Here is a 21,354-nt window from a genome sequence, read left to right as displayed (position 1 = left end):
ATGCCCCTCTGTGCCAGCCTCCCAGCCATGGCCCTTGCCTTTCATCCCAACCTTGGGTGTCCCCCCTAAGCCCTCTAGCCAGGCATCCTTGCCTGTGCACCAGTGTCGCGGGTCCTCACCAGAGCCAACCACTGCCTTTGCTTGTCTCCCCGAGTCAGAATTCCTTGCCCTTCCTCCCACAGTCCAGTCATCCTGACTCTAGCTCCTTTAAGCCACAGCCCAGGCCCTCCTTTTCCCCAAGTACCCGTGCAGGAAATGGACCCCCTAGGCCTTTCCTCCCCATGGGTGTCCTGCTTTACACCCAAAATGATGGCGGCCCGAGGGGAACCACAATCCTCAGGACAGGTAGAAGGACAGAGAGATGATCCCATGTGGGGTAATCTCTCTGCCCATAGACCCAGTCTCTGAAGCTGGGTTCCTGCTGGTCCCCACCCCAGAAGCAACTGCCTCCCAATCTAGGATCTGAAGAGAAATTGGCCCAGTCTTGATGGGATACTGTCACCTACATCCCTGGGAGCCAATCGGTTAAGTTGACAAACTACAGAGGTTTCTTTTCTAAGCTGGGCCCTGGTGAGGACCTGGGTGTCCTTGTTTCCAGATGCTGAGACAAGCCTGAGCTGACTCATGACATGTTGGGTAGCTGAGGCCCCAAGACCAGCCCTCAAGAGGGAGCAGGGCAGAGTCCCAGTTCTCCCAACTTCATGCCCCATCCTGGGAGCTAACCAGGTGGAGTTACTCGGTGGGAGCAGGAGAGGCAGGCAGCAACAGTCAAGGTCTCAGTGTTCAAACTGTGTGGTGGGGATGGTGATGGATCCACAGGAGCTGTGGCGTGAGAGGGGCTCAGCTGTCCTGGTGCATGACAGGTGTCCTGCTCACTGCTCTACAGGTATCATGCAGCAGAGTGGGGTACACTTTGTGGGCCCACACTGGGTGTAGAGGCCAGGGTCAGGCTGGTATCTGGCTGGACCATTAAATGTCTCCCCCAGGAAGCCTTCCTTGCCATCCCTGGATCTGACTCCCTGCAGTAGCTGGGACTACACCTCAGCTCCGTGGGCAACCCTACAACGGACCCGCCTCTCTGGGTCTTCTTTCCCTAGGGCAGTACCCACTGCTGGCTCAGTTTTGTCTCTGTGCTGACCCCCAAGACAGTAGTCCCTCTGATGGCGCCCCTCTCACCTAAGCCCTCCATGGCTCCCCAGTACCCTCATTTCAAAGTGCAGTCTTTCTTCTCCTGACTTGAAAACCCCCTTCCCAATCTGGCCATGGCCACTTTCTCCTGTTCTTCACAGATCTCACGTGTCTCCTGCTGATCCCGCCACACCTCACCCTTATGCTTCTGCCCTTGGAGATGCACCCACCCCCCATGTCCTCCAAGAAACCTTCCCTGATCTCCCTACACATTCATCTAGGCACTCACCACTCTTAGCGCAAGCTTATCCCCCACCCCCACCTCAATGTCTGTCTCCTTCACTTCACTTGGGACCCCTCAGGACCAGGCTCAGAGCAGAAAGCCCCGAAGGCCTCAGGAAGTACATGCCAAATGGAGGAAACTAGACCCTGAATCCTCCTGAGGCCCCTATCCCAAGCCTCTTCATTCTCCATGACTCTCAGGGGAGGCCCTGGCTGAATTGCCCTGGTGGAAAATCATGGCCCACTCTCCCCATGTCCAGAGCCACCCTCCTGAAAATGCCTGCTCTAAGGGTGCATCTGCAAGCTGGACGTCCCAGGTCCTTGGTGACCTGTTCCTCCAATACCAACCTATCTCTTCTTACCCCACACTTAATGTTCACACGCACAGTGTGAACTTTGCTCTTCCACGCTGCACCCCATCCTGGGCAGCCTCTTTGGGCCCCTGCTGGCCTGCTGTGACCTGTGCCCGTTTCTCTTACACAGTGGGAGGCTCCCAAGGGCATAGACAGCCTCCTCCCTTCCCTACTGCTTCACAAAGGGCCAAGGACCCCCAGGCCTACCCCGCTCAGCGCCCCTTGTCGTGACTGTGTAAATACACTTTATTTTTCATCTTTCCCGCCTGGGCGACATGTGGAGTGTGAACAGGCAGTGTGCAAAATGGTGGTGGGCAGTGCGGGGGGCATGTGGGTGAGCCCCTGGGATGCCCACCCTGGTCCCCAGGCTTTGTAACACTGAGTGGGCGACTGGGAAGCGGGGACTGAGCATGGATCCCCACCCCAGGAAGCGCCAGGGGGACTGTTTGTTATGCTGTTCTAGGCTCCAGGAGCACCGAGAAGGTCAGCCCGGGGGTCAGGAGGTCCCGGGGGGTCGGGTCTGGGGGCATTGTTGGACTTTGGCACCGTTCTTGGCTCTGACTCAGCAGAGACCACGGGACCACTGTGAGCAGGTGGGGGGGGCACTCAGCCAGGAGGCCTCCTCCCCTGGGGCTGGAAGGTGGGGCTAGGGATACAGAGGAGGAAGGGAATTATAGGCTGGGGACCCCCTGGAGAGGGGGCTAGCCTGCGCGGGGAGCCCCCCTCCCTCCGTCACTGGCCAAGCTGAGGTGATGGGACTGCCACAGAGGAAGAGGTGGGGTGCTGGGGAGAGGGAGGTCTCTCCACTTCCTTACAGCTGCTCTGGCCCCCAGGAAGCAGTGACAGATACTGCCCATTCCCTGGCTGGTTCCAGCTGGCCATTCACACCCTGGCAGCCCTGCACTCAGTAGGGGGACTTTGGTTTCTGTTGCAGGGGCCACAATGCCTGCTCCAGGCAGGGAAGCCCCGCCTGGCCATCTGTCTCCAGAGGCCAAGGGTCCCCAGGGCCTGCATGGGTGGTAAAGTCCGGCCTACAGGGGCACCTTCCTCCTCAGGTCTGCCCCAGAGCCTGGGCCCTTCCCGGCAGGGCCGCTCTTGTCCCAGGAGGAGGCCGGCTAGGAGGGGGAGCTTCTGTTGGTGCAGTCCTGGGACCCTTGGGTCCTCCTGGCCCTGGCTGTTAAGAGGGGCAGACCTTCCTGATAAATGGGCCGAGAGGGGAACGGACCAAGATGGGTAAACACTGCTGGGGAGGGTGGGCCTGCCAGGGCACTGTGAGTATCCCCGGCCTCCGGCCCTACCCTCTGTGCCTGGCTGCGCGCTGGGCCTGGCCCTCTGGGTGGGTGAAACCGCAGAGGGCTGGAGTCTGTGAAGAGTTGGCGCCGACGCAGGAGCGGGCTGGCGGCGGTCCGCCCCCGCCCCCCCCACCCCCCCCAGCTCCGAGCACGCGGGGCACGGCCTCAGTTGTCCAGGCCCTGGCTGTAGGGCGCGGCCAGCTCGTCAGCGTCGCTGTCGGAGCTGCCCTCACTGTCCTTGGCCGGTCGCTCCAGCCGGCGGAAGAAGCGTGCGTCGCGTGGCGACAGTGGGTAGAGCGCGTCCTGCAGCGCGGCGCCCACGCCCACGCCAAGCAGCTCCTCATCGGACGATGGCAGCGAGTCCTCGTCCAGGTGCCGAGCCAGGCCCAGCCCGTCGAAGGCCAGCGGGTCCTCAAAAGGCGGCGGGCCCTTCAGCAGCCGCACCTGGGGCGGGGGGTTGGGGTGGGTGGGACCCACGCGCTGGAGGCGTGCATCGATGTCCCCACGGACCGAGTCTGGCCGCCGGGTCCCCCTCCTCTCCCGCTCCCCGAAGCGCCAACGCCCGGCCCATCACTGGCCGCGGCCACGGGGGCTCTCAACGCCTCTCCCGCTCTCACCTCGGCCTTCAGCTCCTCGATCTGGTCCTTGAGCTCGCGGATGTACTGCGACGAGTCCGAGTGGTTCAGCTGGCCCTGGATGCGGCCCTCCTCTCTCTGAGGGCGGGCCGTGCCAGTCAGCACGGGGTCCGGTCCCGGAGCCAGTCCGAGGCGCGCCCCCCCTCGCCTCACCGCTCACCTGGATCTCCAGCTCCGCGATGCGCTGCCGCATCTCGGCCACCGCCGCCATGCTGTCCGCCTCCCGCAGGCGCACGGCCATCACCTCCTCCTTGCTCTGGGGGCGGGGGTGGGGGAAAAGGGGTCAAGGGGCGCGGCAGGGCTTAGGGGATGGGGGGAGTGGGGGTGCGGGCACCTTGCACTCGGCCTCCGCCTGCTTGCGGCGGCTCTCGCTGAGCTGCGTCTGCAGCCCCTTGTTCTGCGCCGCCAGGTACTGCAGCTTCTCCTGCAGCGCCGCGCGCTCAGCCTCCACACGGTTCAGCAGGTTGCGGTGGATGTGGTCCTGGGGGCGGATGCGCGGGGGTCACGGCCTTGCTGAGGGCCCGACCCCGGGCGCCGGGTTCCCTCCCCGGGCCGGCCTCGGCCCACCTGCGTCTCGAGCTCCACCACGCGCTGCCGCAGCTCTCGACCCTCGGCCAGCGCCTGGGCCTCGCGCAGCCGCACGCTCATCAGCTCGTCCTGCAGCTCGCCCAGGACCAGCTTCCGCGGGGACTCCTTCCAGCGGCCACCGCGGGATAGGTGGGCCTGCGGGGAGAGGTCGGCGGTCGGTCTGCGCCGGGGGCCCCGAGGCCGCTTCGGCCGCCTGGAACGAGGCCCGCCCTCACCTGCCAGGTGTCCGAGAGCTCCTGCAGCTGCAGCTTCAGCTCCCGCGCTGAGGCCACGGCCTCACCCTCCCGAACCTTGAGCGCCTTCAGCTCCTCCTGAAGCCGAGCCACGTTGTTCTCGTCGGGCAGTGAGCTGTTCCTCTGCGGGGAGAGGAGCGCTCAGAGCCCAGAGGAGCTGCGGCCACGTGGCCCTGCCTGCAGGCCTCACTCCCCGCCCCCTTCTCCTCTGGGCTTCACCACTGGCGGCTGGGCTGGGAGAGGGTGCACCCTGGACGCCCGGATGCCCAGCGAAGAGGACGAGCCCCCAGGGGAGGAGACCCCACCCTCGCAGCCCCTGCTAGAAATCCTGGTCTGTAAAGCCGCTGTAGTAACAGCACCTGCTCTCTCGGGGGGCTGGTCCAGGGCAACCCCCACACCACACGTGGTTGTTAATAACACCAAGAGGGCAGGAGGCCAGGTTCTCCTCACCTGGGAGCCTGAGATCCTCGCCCTCCCAGCCCAGACCTGGCCCAGCAGAAGCTGAGCAGATGGCAGGTGTGGCCACTGTCTCCCTGGGGGCAGAGGGCCGGCCTAGGCCCTATCCTGGTCTCCCAAGGGCTCAGTGATGAGAGATTTGTGCTCCAGCCTCTTGGACCAAAAGCCAACTCGCTGCAGGAGGTTATCGCTGCCCCTTGTCTGGGAGTTGGGGGGAGGGTGGTGGAACTTCTGGGCCCACATTTCCCTCTGATGTAGAGAGGGGAGAGGAAAGCCCAATCTGGGTGGTGGGTCTGTTAGGGACTGTGAGGCGGATGGCCCCATGCAAGGCTGTGGCAGAGACACCCCACCTAGGAGGACACCCCAAACTGCAGCTTGAAGCTGGGGTGGGGGGGCAAGGCTTCTGCTAGTGGGTGAGTGCTGCCCTCTGGTGGCCAGGGCATTTCCCTTCTGGCAGCTCAGGGAAATTGAGACAATAACCAGGGTGGAAGAACTGCAGGGGACCAAGAGGCCTGGCGCTCCCTGAAGGGCTGCAGGTGGGAGAAGGCGGCCCCCTGGGTGGTGGGGCTGTGGAGGGGGGCAGCCTTGACAGGCCTGCGCCTTCCCTTCACCCTGGAGCTCAGGGCCTGAGGGTCGTACACAGGCAGGATGGGCTGTCCAGGAGGCCCGCAGCGACCGCTGTGCTGCTGGCCTGGTGCGTGGCATGTGAGGGCAGGCGTGCCCCTCATGGAGTCGTGCTGCTGTGTGTGTGTGTGTGCGTGTGCGCGCACACCTCCAGGGCTTGAGTGGTACACACCTTGCTGTGGAGACTATGGGGGAGGAGGTAGGGGAGGGGCTCTGACTCCAGGGCCTGGCCCTCAGGTCCCTGGGGCTGCCCCTGACAGCGAGGGCCTGGCTGTCACCTCCCAGGGGCGCCCTCACTGCCCCATCTCCAGGGTGCCCCCGGCGGCCGCCCAGTCGCACCTTCTCCATGTCCAGAACCTTGTCTTGCATCTCCCGAAGGGCCCCTAGGGTCTCAGTCTCCCGAAGCCGTGACTGCTCCAGCTCCGTCTCCAGATGGGCCACAAAGTCCTCGGTGAGGCGCGGGTTATCCTAGGGGCAGGCAGAGGGCGGTGCTGGGTGACAGGCTTCGGCCGGAGGTGGGCAGCCTTCCTGCCAGCCAGGTGAGGGCCCAGGCCTGGTCCCACCTCCTCCATCCCCAGGGCCAGGAGCGGGGCTTAGGTTGTGGGTGGAGAGGGGAGCAAGGAGAAAGTCCAGATCCCCTGGAGGGGCAGAACACCACGGGGGCCCTGATGCTTTGTCTTGGGGTCCTAGGGACACCACACATGGCCTCAGGAGCCCCCTGAGGGACACCAGTGCCTGGTTCACAGGATCGCTGGGGGGAGTATGCAGAGCGAGTTCTCTGGGTGCTGCTTCCTACTGTGTGGTCTGTGGCCTGACCGCACTGTGGGGGAAAGAGTTGGCTGAGACTGCTTTCTTGGTCAGTGTCCAGAGGCTTCTCAGAGGTACCTGGGGTTCCCAGGGGTGATGGGTGGGCTCCATACAGAAGACCTTGACAGTGAGGGAGGAAGCGCTTGGGGTCAAAGCACAGCCTGCATCTTGCTGCCTGGGTGGCCTGGCAGGGCAGTTCTCTGGCAAGTTGCCCCAGCCACCCTGCTCCTCAGCTGCCCCACCCCCTGCTTCCCCACTGACCAGGTCTTTACGGGGCCCTCCTGCCTAACTGCCCAGGTCTGCTCGCTACCCTTGACCACTGGGGGTCTCTGAAGTCCAGGGGTGTGGGTAGCCCTCTCTCGACCCAGATGGGCTCTGGGCCCCGTGGCAGCTCTGCCCGGCTGCATCTCTTCCAGGGGCCCCACCGGCATCTTCCACACTCCCTCCCTGCCTCCCCCTGGCTTGCAGCGACCTCCCTGTCTCACCAGCTCTGCAGCAGGCCTAAGGGCAGGAGCCCAGAGGGGGCAGGTGACTGTCTCTCCAACTGGCCTGACAGAGGGTGTTGTGCCACGGGTAGGGTTAGCCCAGCCTCAGCTTCCCCACTGGCCTGGCTGCCTCAGAGTCAGGGAGGGCTACAGCATGTGGACTTGGCCGGAAGGTGGGCGTGGGTAAGCAATGGCGAAGTTCTACCCCTCTGTCCCCAGGAGCAGAGGCTCAACACGTAAGCGGGGGATTCTCCTCAGCCAATGACCATTCCTTCTCTTCCTGTTTCTCAAGCACCCTGTGGTTTCTCCACATCAGGGAGCCTCACCTCACTGCTAGGCCCTGCTGGTTTAGCCCTGGGGTGTGGAGAGCTGAAAGCACCCTTCCCTGCCCCTCGGGGCCTGTGCTCAGGCGTACTTGCTGAGTTTGGAGGCCACAGCTGCCAGTGGGTTACCACATCAGGAAGGCAGTTGCTGGGTGTGGCTGGAGGAGAGTTCTGGAAGTCCTCTCTGGGAGAAGTAGACTCTGCCATGCTTCAGCCCATGGGCCCTCCACCACCCACCCGAGTTCATGACTCCACAACAGACTTGGGCTGCCCCCACCTCATTCCCAACCCGTCAGATCAGGCTGGTGGGCACAGACCAGACCCTCTTCTGAGGGCAAGGTGTTGGGCACTGGAGGGGGTTACCCTCCCTTGTCCCAGCTTCTACCATGCATGGCTGCCTACCCATCCCCTGAGGAAGCCCTGAAACAGCTCCCCAGCCGAGTGTATGATTAACCTCTCTATCTTCCAAAACTTTATTGCCTTTCATGTGCCACCCTTCTCTTGAGTTTCAAAGAAAATGGCGGGCTGAAACCAAGCAGGACCCCGTGGGCCCTCCTGCATACAAAAGCCCTTCCGTGTCCCTGTTTCTTGTTTGTAGAAAAAGGCTGTAGTCTCCAAGGCCTCCACTGAGTCCTGGAAAGCAGCCTCAGGCAGTAAACGATGAGGACCATAGAGTCCCAGGAGGCCTAGGTCCTCCTGAGGGAGGAGAGATAACTACTTGACATGGGTCTTTGACTTCTGCAGAAACTAAGAGCCCCAGCCAGGTGGAGCATGGTGACTACACACTGACCCCAGACTGGTTGTAGCCAGAGGGTTGATGATGACTGAAGTTCCCTAAACATCACCCTGTTTCCTCACCACCAACCAATCAGAAGAAGGTCCACGAGCTGACCCTGCATCCTAGGACCCTCTCCCCTGGCACTGCATTAAAAAAAAACCCGCCTACGGGCTTCCCTGGGGGCCCAGTGGCTAAGACTCCACACTCCCAACGCAGGGGGCCCGGGTTTGATCCCTCGTTGGGGAACCAGATCCCACATTCCACAACAAGGAATTCACATGCTGCAACTAGAGATTCCACGTGCCGCAGTGAAGACAAAAGGTCGCAAGTGCCACAACCAAGACCTGATTCAGCCAGATAAATAAATGAAAATACTAAAAAATCCCCTGCCTAAAAGCCATCAGGGACTTTCTGGGTTCTTTTGAGCATGAGCTGCCCTTTCTCCTTATTTGCAAAAGATGCTGTAGTTTCCTTCACCACAACCTGTGTTGGTAGTTGGTTTTGCTGCATGTCAGATGAGTGGACCTGGGTTTGGTTTGATAACAGCCCAACGGCCCTTCAGACCCTGGGGAGACATCAAGGCTTCCCCAAGGAATCACAGCTCTATCAGTGGAGGGCGGGTCCCTGCAGGGACAGCTGGTTCCCAGGTGCCCTTGTGTTGGGGGGAGGAGGGGAGGCTGACTGTCTTGCCCTCAGTGTGGTAATGTGGTAGGCCAGACACCTCACTAGGGGGTGGGAAACGCAAACCACAGGATCCCCCTGGGTGCGGGGCTGGGGGAGACTCTGGGTCACCTGTCCCCCAGGAAGGACAAGGAGGGCCAGGGGCTGAGGCAGGGCTGACTGGGGCCAGGTGCCCCAGAGCTCTGCAGGCAGCCAGGCACAGGGCGTGGCCTGGGGCCCTGCCCACTGGCCTGGTACCTGCTGCTCCTGCAGCTGCCGGATGGTGCTCTGCGCCTTCTGCAGGTCTTCGGCCGCCGAGCTGCACTGCTGCCGCACCACAGCCAGTTCCCGCTTGATGACGTAGTTCTCCTCCGCCTCCTGTGCGCGCGTCACCTGCCCCTGAGGACAGCGAGGACGGGGGTGCCGTGACTCTACGCTCACACCCCCCGCTGTGCCTGGGGCCCGCCTGGGGGAAGGCTCAGAGAGGGTGGAGGCGGGGTGGGAGGAGAAGGACCTCCCACACTCAGAGCCTGGGATGGGGTGCCCCGTGGGGCCTGGGGATGTGGGGGGGGGGGCGGGCGCAGGCAGGAACAGGAACCAGGAGGAACCTGGAGGAACAGACCGACCCGGGGCCCAGGCTCTGGCGTGCAACCTCTGTCCCGGTGAGGAGAAATAAGTCCTTGTCCACAGGGTGGACAGCACAGCAGAGGCCAGGATCTGCCAGGGATGACGGGGATCTGGGGACAGCCGAGGGCCCAGAGGTTCAGGACGGGCTCCTGGGGGCCAGGTTGGAGGGTACACCTCTCCCCCAACCTTCTTCAGTCCTGGGCCCCCAGACTTCCACCTGCCCAAGACTAAGACTCCCCAGCCTCATCCCCTCAACCCCCAATTTAGGCCCCCCATTCCAGGCTCAGAGCCACCAGGTGGTGAGGCAGAAGCTTCCAGAGAAAGCCATTCAAGATGAGGCAGCAGCAGAAGCAGGCGAGTGAGAGAAGAGGACAGGCCTTGCAGGTCAGAGCAGAGAAGAGCGTGAGGGGCCATGGGGGTAGGGGAGTGTGTGTGTGTGTGTATGTGTGTGTCTGTGTCTGTGTTGGGGTGGCTCAGCTGTGCAGACACCAGCCAGGGCCTGTTGCTGATGTAGCCTCAGGGTCCCCACCCTTATCCCTATCAGTGGAAATCTGTGCATTGCGTGCACACTCACACGCGCCCACAGGCATCAGGCCTTCACACGCATGCTCCCTCCCCCAGAGGGAAGCCTCTGTCTCCTGGAGAAGTGGTCCCCAGCCGCCCCCATGCACAGCGCCAGGTCTGCCCCTCCCCCCTCCTCCCCTGAGGGATGGCAGCGGCCAAGGCAGAGGCGTCTGGTGGTCATGTGTGGGCTCCGGGAAGAAGTGGGAGAGGGAGAGGAAAAGCTACAGTACCTGTATTAACCTATCAGCCAGAGCAGCGCTCTCCTACCCGGCGGAGGGGTTCCGAGCGACAGGGGGAGGAGGCAGAGCGGAAGGCGCAGGGACAGGAGAGGGGAGACAGACAAGAACCACATGTCACTAACGCGGTGGGCTATCTCTAGAAGCGGGAGAGAGGAGTGAGACTGGAGAACCAGAGAACCAGCAGGAGAGGACCGGGAGGAAGACCAAAGCCAGAGTGAGCTCTGTCCTGGGGAGGAGTCTGTGTGAGTGGGGGGGGGGGGGGGGGCAGGGTCACCCATGGGAGCTGCGGGGCTGGGGCCTTGTGTGAGGAGGGTTGTGGAGGGCAGCCCTGGCCCCCATGAGTGCAGTTTTAATTTGGAGGCAGAACAAGACTCAAGGCTTTGGGGCAATGACAAATTCCACCTGTGGTCAGTAGTAGGTCAAGAGAGACTTATCGGGGAGCTGGAAGTTGAGAGCCCCCGTCTCTACTCCCGCATTTAAAAATGGGTTGGGGGCAAGGGTCAAGGCTGTGGCACCCCCTCCATGGTGCATGGCTATCCTCTCCTCCTTTCTTTTGTCAGAGCAGCCCACACCCAGGCAGCCCGGGAGGGCGCCGGACCCAAATGGATTTATTTGCAGTTAATGGGGTTATAACTCAGTCCCCCTTCAGGCAAAGCTTCCCCTTGGTCCCCAATTTACACAGCAGCCCAAGTCTCAGGGAAACACATGGTGGGGCCTGTGGGATTTATGCCATGGGGTTTAAGGGGGGGTCGCGCCTGGGGCAGGAGGCTGGCTGGCCGGCCCTCTGGCTGCTAGGTCCTGCTCAGGACTGGGAGGGTTTGGTGCCACAGGCTGGCGGCTGCACCCCTCACCTTCTCCAAGGTCTCAATCCGCTGCTTCAGGAGCCGGTTCTCCGTCCGAAGCCTCTGTAGTTGGGGGAAGGGGGGGAGTGCGTCAGAGCCCCGTGTTCTGCTCCTGTGCACCCAGAAGTCTGTCCCCTTGGGGCCAGGCCATCTTCGGGCAGGAGGGCACCAGCGTCTAATGGTCCAAGTTGGTGATCCCAGAAAACAGTCAAGGTCAATTCCCATCTGGAATGGCCCACTAGCCATTTAAAACCAAACCAAACCAAACCAAATCTTGGTTCAGGAAAACCAATGTGATGGCTTGGGTGGATATGCACTGTGTGAGGGGGTATGTCGGGGACGGAGCGGGTACGAGGGGGCAGTCAGCATCCGTGTCCTTCTGTCGAGTCGAGTTGGGCCTGTCAAGGGCAGAGCCTTCTGCATTTTGGGGGAAGCTACTGGCAGACAGTCCCCACCCTTCACAACTTGGATTTGAGCCCCAAGGCTTAGAGGACAGACTCTGAGTCTAGGTCCAGGAAAGGAAAGGGGTCTTACGGAACGTGCGTGCTGTTGACTACATTTCTGTGTCCCATTGAGAACCAGCTGCGCCCGACAGTTGTCACTGTGTCCCCCACACCCCCCGCTAATTTTCGAGGCAGTCTTCCTTCCTGCCGCCTTCCATGCTGTGCTTGTGGTTTTGGTGGGGTACTTGTGGTTTTAGGTTTCCCCACAGCCTTCTGGGAAGCCGGGGAGGTTGACATCTGCCTCGCCCCTAGTTTCTACCCCCGGGCCCTTTAAGCAGTGGGTACAGAAATCATTTCTATCAGCGGGTCAGCAAGAGTCCGGCTTCCCTGTGTATCACACAGGACATTCTTCCAGGGAGAAGAAGGTGATGGAAACATGCAGAACACACCCAGGAAGCAGCTATGGTCAGAGAGGATCACAGACTTGACTGATGGGCGCTGACTCATGTCAAGAGAAACTGAGTCGGAGGCGGGCAGGGTCTTGCCGGAGGCTCCTGGCTCACCAGAGTCGGAGCTGTTGCAGGCCCGGGTTTCTGTCCGTCATAGGGATCCAGAACCAGAGTCCTGACCCCTGACCCCTGGATGGTTCTGTCCACTTTCTGGCCTCAACGCACAGATGGCCAAGCTCAGCCATCCTTGGAGGAGCTGGGTGTGCTGACCAACACCTCACCTCGCTCCTCTTCCTCCCAGGGGAAAACCAGATAGGGTGTGAACAACAAGGACTGTGGAGGCCTACATACTAATCACAGTACTGAAAAATTTTTTGTTTCGTATTTTTGATACTTTGATATCCTGCTGCCTTGCTAATCCCAGAGACACTGCTGCTCCTAGGACTAGTTCATTCCTAGCGAGTAGACAGCATGCCTGCTGGTCTGCCTTTTACACCCTAACCAGTCACACCTCTGCCTACCCCCCTTACCTCTCACACACCAAACCATTATTTCCCATGCCCTCAATTGTCCCAGGACAGGTGGTGACCACTCCTGTAGCCCAGAGCCCTGGAAATTATTCAAACCAGCCAATCTTGACTCTCTTGAACCTGCCTACGCACGCCCTTGAACCCTCACCCACCCCTTCCCATGGAAATCCCAGCAAGGGCTCTGGCCCAGGCTTTTCTCCTGCCCTGCACTGATGCTTCCCCACGTGACCCTGCACACACAGCAGAGGTGTGCCTCTCTGGGAACTCTGAGTAAACTCTCCTTCTAAAGGCGGTTGTCTGTGTTTGTCACCTCGCTGTACGTGATGAAAACAAATCCCAGGTTTGCTTTAAAATAGTCAAAAGGTGAAAGGGCACAGGGCAGGGACAAGGGAGAAGGCATCTGTCCTGCCCTGCCCTTGGCGGTGCTCAGGCCTGTCTTGTGGGAATTTCCAGGCTGGGCATGTGGTCTGAGGGTCTGCTGCATCCCTCCCTACTGCTGAGCCCTCCTGGCCACCAGGTAAGAGCAGGCCCTTGTCTGCATGAGCAAGACACATGTACATGTTTGGACTGGTGCATCAGTAATGCTGCCATTCCTGAGAAAGGGAGATGCTTAAAAGTTCAGCACACAAAACTGTTTCTCAGAAAACCTCCCAACAGGGCCAGGACAATAAGGTCCTCTTTCCCCACTCAGATATGGGCAGCGTGTGACTTGGATTCTAATCTAGGTTCTGTTTCTGTCTTTCGAGAGGAAGCTGGGATGATGGTGGTGGTTCATAATAATAATTTGAACAGGAGAGCAAGTGTCATCCCCATTGTGCAGAAGGGCCACTGAGACTCAGAGAGGTGAATTCACATTCCTGGCAGGCCACCCAGCTGGTTTGTAGTAGAGCTGAGATTTGAACTCTGGTCTGTGGGACTCCAGGCCCAGGCACTGTGGGACTCTGTCCCAGAAGAAGACAGAGCCAGGCTGTGTTGGGGTTTGCGCCTGTGTCTGTCCCCAACCCCCACTGGACTGGGGGCCCTCAGTCTCTGCCGTGACTCTGGCACCCAGTAGGTGCCTGCTAGATGCCTGTGGAGAGATAACCAAGATCACATCTGGAGGGTTGAAAGCAGAGGGAAGGAGATGGAAGGGAGTCTGTGTGTAGAGGTTCTGTGTGCCCAGGAAAGCCCCTCTGATATTGTGATCTATCAGGAGTATGTATTTGGTCTTCATCTCTGGTCCTGGCACAGCACTCCTAAAACCCTGGGAATTTTCTTAGAAAGGAATCAAGGTGTCACTTGTTATGTTAATGAGGTGACTTTTGGAAATCCCCCAGGTCACCTAAGCAAGGGGTTGGTAGCCAGGTGACCAGATCCTGTGATGAGAGGTTTGGAACTTTCTGCCCGACCTCAGGGAAGGGAGAGGGCTAAAAGTCGAATCTTTGTGCACAGGGAACTGTCCACCTGTTAAACCGTGTCCCCAGTTTAGGGGGTGGGGGTGGCCCTTGCTCTCACGCAGCCTGGTGGTGAGTGAAAGCGCAGCTGGGCCGAGGGATCACCCTCGTGGCTATGGGACGTCCTGGTGTGTGGCCCACGCTGGGTGGGGCCACCCTCATCGAGGGGGCTCCCGGAGCATCCTGCCCCAGCCCGGCCCATCTCCACCTGAACTCACCTTGATCTCAATCTGCTCCTCCATCTCCTTGCTCTTCATGGCCGCGTACTCCTTCTCCAGTCTGCAGAGAGACGGGAGGGCCAATGTGCTCACTGTCCCACCCTCAGGGACCCCCTTACTGCCTGCACGCTGGATGCCTGCTACTGACCTCTTCATCTTCTTGGGGTTGTACTTGACCTGGTAAGCCTTGAGGATCAGCTTATCTGGACAGCTGTCGAACTGATGGGGGATCACCCTCTGGAAGTACTGTGGAGACATGGGTGGTCACTGATGTGTGGGCCCTGACCACATGGGACCACCGGAGCCCCTGGGAGGCCCTGCTTCCCTGGAGGAGGGGCCTGGGCATGCCAGAAGTGTCAGCCAGAGCCCGTTGGCCTGGGGCCTTGCATGGCCTGGCCCCCTGTGGGCGCTCCATCAGTGTATGTGGATCGAGCAAGCAAGTATGAGAAGCAGGAATCGTGAGAAGGAGCTGCCTGTGGCCAGGACTTCTGTCTACAGGAGAAGCAGGCTTCGGGAGCTCCTGAGGGGGAAGGCCGGGGTGCGGTCTGAGAAGAGGAGCCTTCATGGGGGGGAAGGGGAGCCATGCCGCTGACCCAGGGTAATGAAAAGAGATGGAAGAGGTTGAAGGATTAGGATGGCAGGAAGGAAGCCGAAAGAAGGAGCCCTTGGGGGCCTGCCTGCTCGCTCAGGGCCCGTGGGGCCTCCACGCAGAGTTTAAGTGCATGCTGCCGGTGGACATAGCTTGCTGCGGCTTGGGACTGGGCTGGCTCTGCTCTGCAGCCCAGCTGGCCCCCTCTGGCAGCTGCGGACAATGGGTGCCCGTGTTCGTGGACACAACTGTGGCCTTTGTGCATTCTTCCCCAAACCACCAGCTGGAGAATGCGGGGAGGGGGCAGGGGCCTGCATGATGGGGACACGGCAGTGAGAAGCAGGCCGGCCTCTTCTCTGCAGGCAGGGCAGCTGGCCAGGGCAGGCAGGGGGAGGGTCAGCCCCAGACCCTCACTCCCTCCTGGGCCCTCACCTGGCCTGGTTGCTGGGGCTAAAACCACACCCAAGGCCTCCAGGTGTGGCTAGTATTGCTATTTGTCACATTAGGCTCTAGGGGATCTGGAGCTGGGGGCACGTGAAGGGGAGTGGACTTCTGGGCTTGGCATTCCTCTCTCCCTGCTGCCAGGCTGCTGGCCCTGGCCCAAGTCTGGCAGAGCTGGGGGCTCCTCCGGGCTCCCTCCCTGGCCCTTCAGGGAGATCTTGCGGGGGCAGAGATGATGGGAAAGGATCAGGGCGCTCAGGAAGTCCAGGGTCTCCCCATCTTTCAGGAAGGGTTCACTTGCCCAGGTGCCCGACGGGGGCAAACCCACCACCCTGGACCCCTGCCCACCTGGGACATCCCCTCCATGTCCAGCTGCATCAGCTCCGTCTGGTTCACCTGCAGCAGGGCGAGGCCCACCCGGAAGACGATCTCCAGGCCCTGCAAAGGCAGCGGGGCAGCGCATCTCCAGCTCTGCTCTGCCGGGGGCCTCTGAGCCCTCCCTGAGCCCTGGGATCGTTTCCAGTGGGGCCTGAGTCACTCCATCCAGCGCGCCCAGGAGAGGAAGGGGTCCTCACCTCATACATGAAGATGTCAAAGACACGGGTGGCAACAGGCAGTGGGAAGGTGGTGAGGAAGAGCGTGAGGAACCAGGACGAGGCATACATGGACGTGTGGAAGCTCTGGGAGCGGAAGTGGGTGTTCAGGTCCGGGAGCTGCTCCTGGGGTCAGGGAGGCAGCCAGGCACCATGAGGAGGGTGCTGGGCGTAGCAGTCCACACCCTTAGGTTCCCTCTTCCCGAAAGTGCCTGCATCTTCAGGGAGCCTTCCCTGACTTTCCCTGGGCAGCACCCCCGCCACACTGTCCCTGGGTGGGGCAGAAGCACCCCAGGGCTCTGAGCAGCACGAGGGGAGACCCAGGCAGGGATAGAAGGAGGCCCAGCTGCCCGGGGATCCTCACCACCACCCCCAACAATGCTTTGCGTTTTGTGCCCAGACATGCTTAAGGGATGTCTGACCGGCCTGAACTTTAGATGGCTGGAAAGTGACAGAAACTGGGGAAACTGAGGCTGGAGAAGATGTTAGGAGCCCCTGGTGGTCCTTCACTGGGAGAACGGACCCTTGGCTGTTGCCTGGCCTGCCTTGGGCCTCCTCCTGACTCAGGGACTCTCTGGTGGTGGCCAGCTACTTTGCCACGGGAACTCTCAGCTCCTTCTCTGTGGCCCTGGGCCACCTGCTGGCTGGCATTTCCGGTCCCCTTGACCGACAGCACCTCTTGGTCCTCCAGGCCTGAGGAGGGGGCTTTTACAACCAGATGCATCCTGCCCACTGGCACAGAGACACACAGCCCCACCTGCAACCAGCTTCTAGAGCAGGCTGGAGTGTGTGTGTGTGTATGTACACCGGTGCTGTCTGCCAGCCAGGAGCGGGCCCTGTGGGGGCTGCTATTTATAAACAGAGGCGGCTGCGGCTCTCTAGTAATCAGCAAAGGCAGGCAGACAACACTTTCCCCCTTCCACCACACTGGGGAGCAGATAGAAAGGGACGGTGTGGGGGTGTGTCTGAGGCAGGCCAACCCCTCCATCCTGGCCTGGATGACTCTGGAACCCTGAGTTCTGAGAAGCCCCCACTGTAAGGACTGGCCCCTGTCTGGCCGCTGAAGTATCCTTTAGGCAGTACTCCCTGGCCCCTTGGGGAGTAGGACCCCTTTCTGCCCTGGAACGTCTGGGTGGGCTCTCAGGCCTGGAATTTTCAGTAGAAGAGACACCCTGGGAGAGCCAAGGTCAGCACCTGTGAGTGTGGGCTGGCAGGGTATGGGGGGGCGGAGTGAGCAGGCATGACCACCTGGGCGTGCTCACCTGTAGCATGTATTCAAACTGGTAGATGCAGAGCCCCAGCTCGGCCATGCTGGGCTTGAAGAGCTCCCGCAGGCGGTACTCCTGCATCAGCCGCACGAACACACAGAAGGCCTCCTCCTCAGGCATCTGGGGGTGGGGGGGTATCTGTGAGTGGGCGTGGCATGGGACGGGGTGCCCGCTGCTCTTCTCCTGACTTGGCTTGTTTCTGCTTGGTTTACTTTGACTGAACACAGACAGTGCCGGGCTGCCCAGACCCCCACAGCAAACCTCCGGTCAATATCGTCCCCCTGTTTCACTGATGGGAAGCGTCTAGAGGCTGAAGTCACGACCCATGGCCACCTGGCAAGAAACAGTGGAGCTGGGACTTGAACCCCAGAGCCCATGGTGGAGGCAGCCTCTCATCCAGTCCCTGCCATTCTCCCCTCCTGAGCCTGCCCGAGCCTCCAGAGGAAACCCCCAGCCCCATAAACACTGCACTGGCCGAACCAAGTCCTCTGCCTGGGTTCCCCATCTGACCCTGGGAGGTGACTGAGCAGGATGGGAAAGTGGCCAGAACCAGCCCTCTGTGCTTGGTTGGGAGACTGTTGGAGGTCACAGGTGGGCTGGGGTAGGTTCTGACCCCAGGCCTACACTGATGGAGGGAATACTTGCTTCTGTCCATCTCCAGGGGACTAACAGAGAGGGCTGGGCTGGCCCAGGCCACCTACCTGCATGAGCAGCAGTCCCACGATGAAGGCGCTGCCCTGGCAGTAGCCCACCTCCCGGTCCACCAGCGAGTAGGCCTGCACGGGAACACACAGGAATCAGGGCGGGGTCCCCCCGGGCCGGCGACCATGGTGCATCTCTCCAGGGCCAGGGCTCACCTTCATGACATTGAAGAGGACCTCCTGGCCTAGGCTGTCCTGGCCCTTGAAGAACTCGTGCTCTGGGTAAGTGCGGGCGATGTCCCTGCGGATGAGCTTCTCGCAGGGAGACGACATCTTGAGCAGCTCTGAGTACTGGTTCTTGACTGGCATGTCTGTGGCACTGCACAGGAGCTGCCAGACGATGGCCCGGAAGTGATGCGGGATGCCCTTGCGGATCAGCTCCTGGAGACCGGTCAGAGGGGACGTGGAAGACCGGGCTGGACCCGGTCCCAGAGTGGCCTCCCCACAGCCGCCCAGCCTGGCCTTGGAGATGGGGCCTGTCCACACCTCCCCGGAGGCCCAGAGAGCTTGGCTAAGCCACCTCATGGCACAGAGTGTCACTGAGCACACAGGCAGGAAGCAGGCAGGGGTGTCTAGGACGCCAGCCCCGCCCACTCTCCCCCCTCCCCTCCCTCCACCTGGCACACCTCTAGCCCTGGACCTTGCCCGCCCCCAGCCACCGACCAGCCCACCCTGGCCCCACAGTCCCCCCACCTTCAGCAGCTTCTCCTTCCGGCGTCTCCACTCCTCCCACTCGTTGGCGATCCGGCCCCACAGAATCCACGTGTCCTCCTCCAGGTGGCTCAGGTTGGAGGAGGCTGAGGAGCTGGACACCAGTGAGGAGCCACTGTTCCGCCGGGAGCCATTCATGGAGCGCATGGACTTGGAGTCGGCCTCCAGTAGCCTAGGCAGGCAGGCAGGGGGTGGAGGGTGGCTGCAGGTACTTCCAACCCCAGCCCCTGGACCCCAGAGAGCCCGGCCCCTCCTCCCTGGGGTCCCGGACTGGATCTTAGTTGTTCTTCCTGCATGGCACTTGCTGTGTGACCTAACCTCTCTGAGCTCTGGTTTTGATCATGGGTCCCTGGAGAGGCTGCCAGGCACGTGTCCCACTTTGTGCCCTGGGCTGAGAAGCTTGGGGATCAGCTCATTTAGTCCTGAGGGGCATGTTTTGTTAAGATATGTTTACAGATGAGGTACAGAGAGGGTGAGTGGCTGGCTGGGGGCCCCTGGCCCACAAGAGGCTGCATTAACCAGCTGTTTCTGATGCTCTGACGTCTGGGGCCTCCCTGACCCTGGAGGGACAGCCCCTCCCAGGCCTAGCAGATACCCAGAAATGGTTACAGACTTGCTTGTCAGTGTACCTGTTATATGCAAACCAACCAATCCAGAGTCCACAAACCAACCACCTCAACTAGGTGCTAGCACTTGGGGCCACTGCCCTCTGCCCTAATTACCCAGGGCTGGATACTAGACTAATAGGCCCAGCCCCTGTGCCCCAGCTTGCTGAAGTTACTCAGACTAGCCAGTCCTAACCCTGATTACACTGCCTCACCACTCCTCCTGGCAGAGACCACAATAAAGGCTCTCACCCACATTTTTCTCATTCCCTCTGCATCCTGACTGATCCTGGTGCTTCCCAGGGTAACCCTGCAAGGTGTATGGTGTGCTGTGCCCCTCCTCTTGGAATCTGTGAGTAACAAACTATCTTTTTCTTTTTTTTGGCCTCACCATGTGGCATGCAGGATCTTAGTTCCCCAACCAGGGATTGAACCCATGCCCCCTGCAGTGGAAGCTCAGCGTTCTAAATGTTGACCAGGGAAGTCCCCAGAGTTCCTAAGGTCATCTGATCTGCTGGCCTCGACTTACTGGCATAATAATAAAACCCACACTTTAAAACAGGGGCCGAGCTAGAGGAGACGGTTGGGAAGGGCCAGCTCCAGAGTCAGAAGTTTTACTCTTCCCTTCAACAAAGGCTTGAAAGTGCAGGCGGGGCTCACTGGGCCCTGATCCCATGATCTCTTCATCTGAATGGGAGAACGTCTGTTGGGAGGTGGTGGCAAATACTCTTGCCTAGCCTCTGCAGGAGTGTTACTTGGCCCAGGGCTCTGAGTGCAGGAGGCACCCAGGAGCTTCTGTTTGGGACCCAGGCTGTACCCCAAGGTGGGTGGCTGGACCCACCTTGTCCCCCAAGGCCCAACTCACCGGTTCTGCTCTTCAAGCTTGGCCAGCAGCTCCAGCTCATCGGGGCTGAGGTTCTCGGAGTCGGAGGTGGGAGAGCAGGTGGGGGCTGACAGGGCCTCCTGGGATGAGGAGTCGGGGCTCAGAGTGGGGCTCGCCATGGTGGTCAGGCTCCTCAGCTGTGAGCAGGGCCAGGTCACAGCACTGTCTGGGGACCAGAGACACGCGTGGTCAGCACTGGGAGGGGTGCCCGCCCTGTCCTGCTGGCTCTGGACCGGTGAGCCTACTGCTCACCTGAGACACCTCCTCATCCCAGGCTTCCCGCCTCGGGTCTGTCTACTCAGTCACCCCTTGTCCCCAGGCACCCCAGTCCAGTTGCTGGTTCCTTCTGCTCTGGGTGCTGGCTACTAGGCTCCCCATTTTTATGGTCCAGATGCCAGCGAGGAGTCAGGAGGGCCACGGCCAGGGCCTGTGCTGTTCTGCTCTCCCTGGGCATGGACACCAATTCTCAGCGGACACCCCTGAGTCTTCAGCAGGGCCAGAGGCCAAGGCTGCTTGTTACCCAGGGCCCCTGCCAGGACCTGCAGACGTCCCTGCTCTGGTGGCTGTTCTAGTCAGCCTTGGTCCCTGTCCCCAGCTGTGGTCTGACCTGAGAGCCCTGCCTTAGCATCTGACCTGCCCTGTCTCATCAACCAGAGTGGGCTGCTGGCACAGCCAGAAGCAATTATTCTCTACTGTTAATTGTCTGGTGCTGCCAATGGCCGGAAGAGCCGACTCCTCTTGGGCTGGGAAGCCACGGACACGTCCAAGTGCTGGGAATCTGTGCTCTGGTGGCCACAGAGCGAGAGGCACAGGCTCTGGTTGGCATCCTGATCTTGGCCTGCCATGTGCCGGGTTGGTGCTGGCCCATCTCTGTTGTTCTTCCTGGGGAGGGTCTGATCCCACCCCCCTGGGAGCTTCAGGGACACTGGCATCTCCCCTCTGCCAGCCCTAGGAGAGGTGGCTCAGCACTATGCCAAAAACAGAGGCTTTGGACTCAAACGGACCAGTGTCTGAAGTGAGGCTCCCCTGGACCCCAGTGGAGGTTCGGACAGCTCAACCACAGAGGGGCTCTCAGCCAGTTTTTGGAGAAGGGGCATCTGGTCCCCTAGGTGGCAGCAGGACAGTCACAGGACAAAAACATACCTGCCTGGCACCCTCAGGTCACTGGGCACCTTCCCACAGCCCAAGCTCAACCCCCCACTCACACCCGCGGGCCCACAGGTCGGTGGGACTTGACCCTGGCCATGCACTTGATTCTAGTCTCCTTTTCCAGGGCTGTCATGGGGTGGGAGGGGGGGAACCAGTTTTCTTTCACCTCGTGGGGGTACCCAGAACCCTCTCACCCCAGGACTCTGTGGCTCCCCAGGGAACTGGTTCTCCCTCTGGCCCCCAAAGGCATTGAGGGCTCTAGCTTTAGTGAGTGGTACAAACTTGAGGTGATGGCTCCCCTCAGAACCGGAAGAACTTTTCTTCCCATTGCCTGGCCCAGGGACTACCTGCCTTGAAGACCAAGCCACGCACACCTCCAAGCCAGGAGTTGATCATTCCTGAGAGAGGGACTGTGGGGGCCGCTT

General features: G+C 60.8%; 1 protein-coding gene across 4 annotated transcripts in view; it reads right to left on the bottom strand.

The window, feature by feature from the left end:
* Nucleotides 1-1,991: 1,991 nt before the first annotated feature.
* The window catches only part of EVI5L (ecotropic viral integration site 5 like), a 32,383-nt gene continuing 13,020 nt past the window's right edge, over nt 1,992-21,354 (bottom strand). The window contains exons 2-20 of one of the 4 annotated variants that reach the window (XM_070464795.1): nt 19,763-19,946; nt 18,275-18,464; nt 17,738-17,962; nt 17,582-17,656; nt 16,875-17,000; nt 15,595-15,738; nt 15,368-15,457; nt 14,138-14,235; nt 13,990-14,050; nt 10,926-10,979; nt 9,271-9,381; nt 8,903-9,043; nt 5,931-6,059; nt 4,494-4,634; nt 4,258-4,413; nt 4,025-4,171; nt 3,851-3,946; nt 3,673-3,768; nt 1,992-3,499 (exon numbers count right to left, since the gene is read on the bottom strand). In XM_070464795.1, the coding sequence (XP_070320896.1) occupies nt 3,221-3,499; nt 3,673-3,768; nt 3,851-3,946; nt 4,025-4,171; nt 4,258-4,413; nt 4,494-4,634; nt 5,931-6,059; nt 8,903-9,043; nt 9,271-9,381; nt 10,926-10,979; nt 13,990-14,050; nt 14,138-14,235; nt 15,368-15,457; nt 15,595-15,738; nt 16,875-17,000; nt 17,582-17,656; nt 17,738-17,962; nt 18,275-18,464; nt 19,763-19,899 (2,496 nt within the window). In that variant the 5' untranslated portion in view covers nt 19,900-19,946 and the 3' untranslated portion in view covers nt 1,992-3,220. Of the gene's footprint in view, nt 3,500-3,672; nt 3,769-3,850; nt 3,947-4,024; nt 4,172-4,257; nt 4,414-4,493; nt 4,635-5,930; nt 6,060-8,902; nt 9,044-9,270; nt 9,382-10,065; nt 10,099-10,925; nt 10,980-13,989; nt 14,051-14,137; nt 14,236-15,367; nt 15,458-15,594; nt 15,739-16,874; nt 17,001-17,581; nt 17,657-17,737; nt 17,963-18,274; nt 18,465-19,762; nt 19,947-21,354 lie in introns of all 4 variants that reach the window. The other 3 variants (XM_020898861.2, XM_070464797.1, XM_070464796.1) reach the window with 3 other exon arrangements.

This window comes from Odocoileus virginianus, chromosome 3 (assembly GCF_023699985.2).
Source record: "Odocoileus virginianus isolate 20LAN1187 ecotype Illinois chromosome 3, Ovbor_1.2, whole genome shotgun sequence".
Lineage (NCBI taxonomy): Eukaryota > Metazoa > Chordata > Mammalia > Artiodactyla > Cervidae > Odocoileus > Odocoileus virginianus.
The sequence above is the reverse complement of the archived record's forward strand: the minus strand, read 5'-3'. Positions and strand labels throughout refer to the sequence as shown.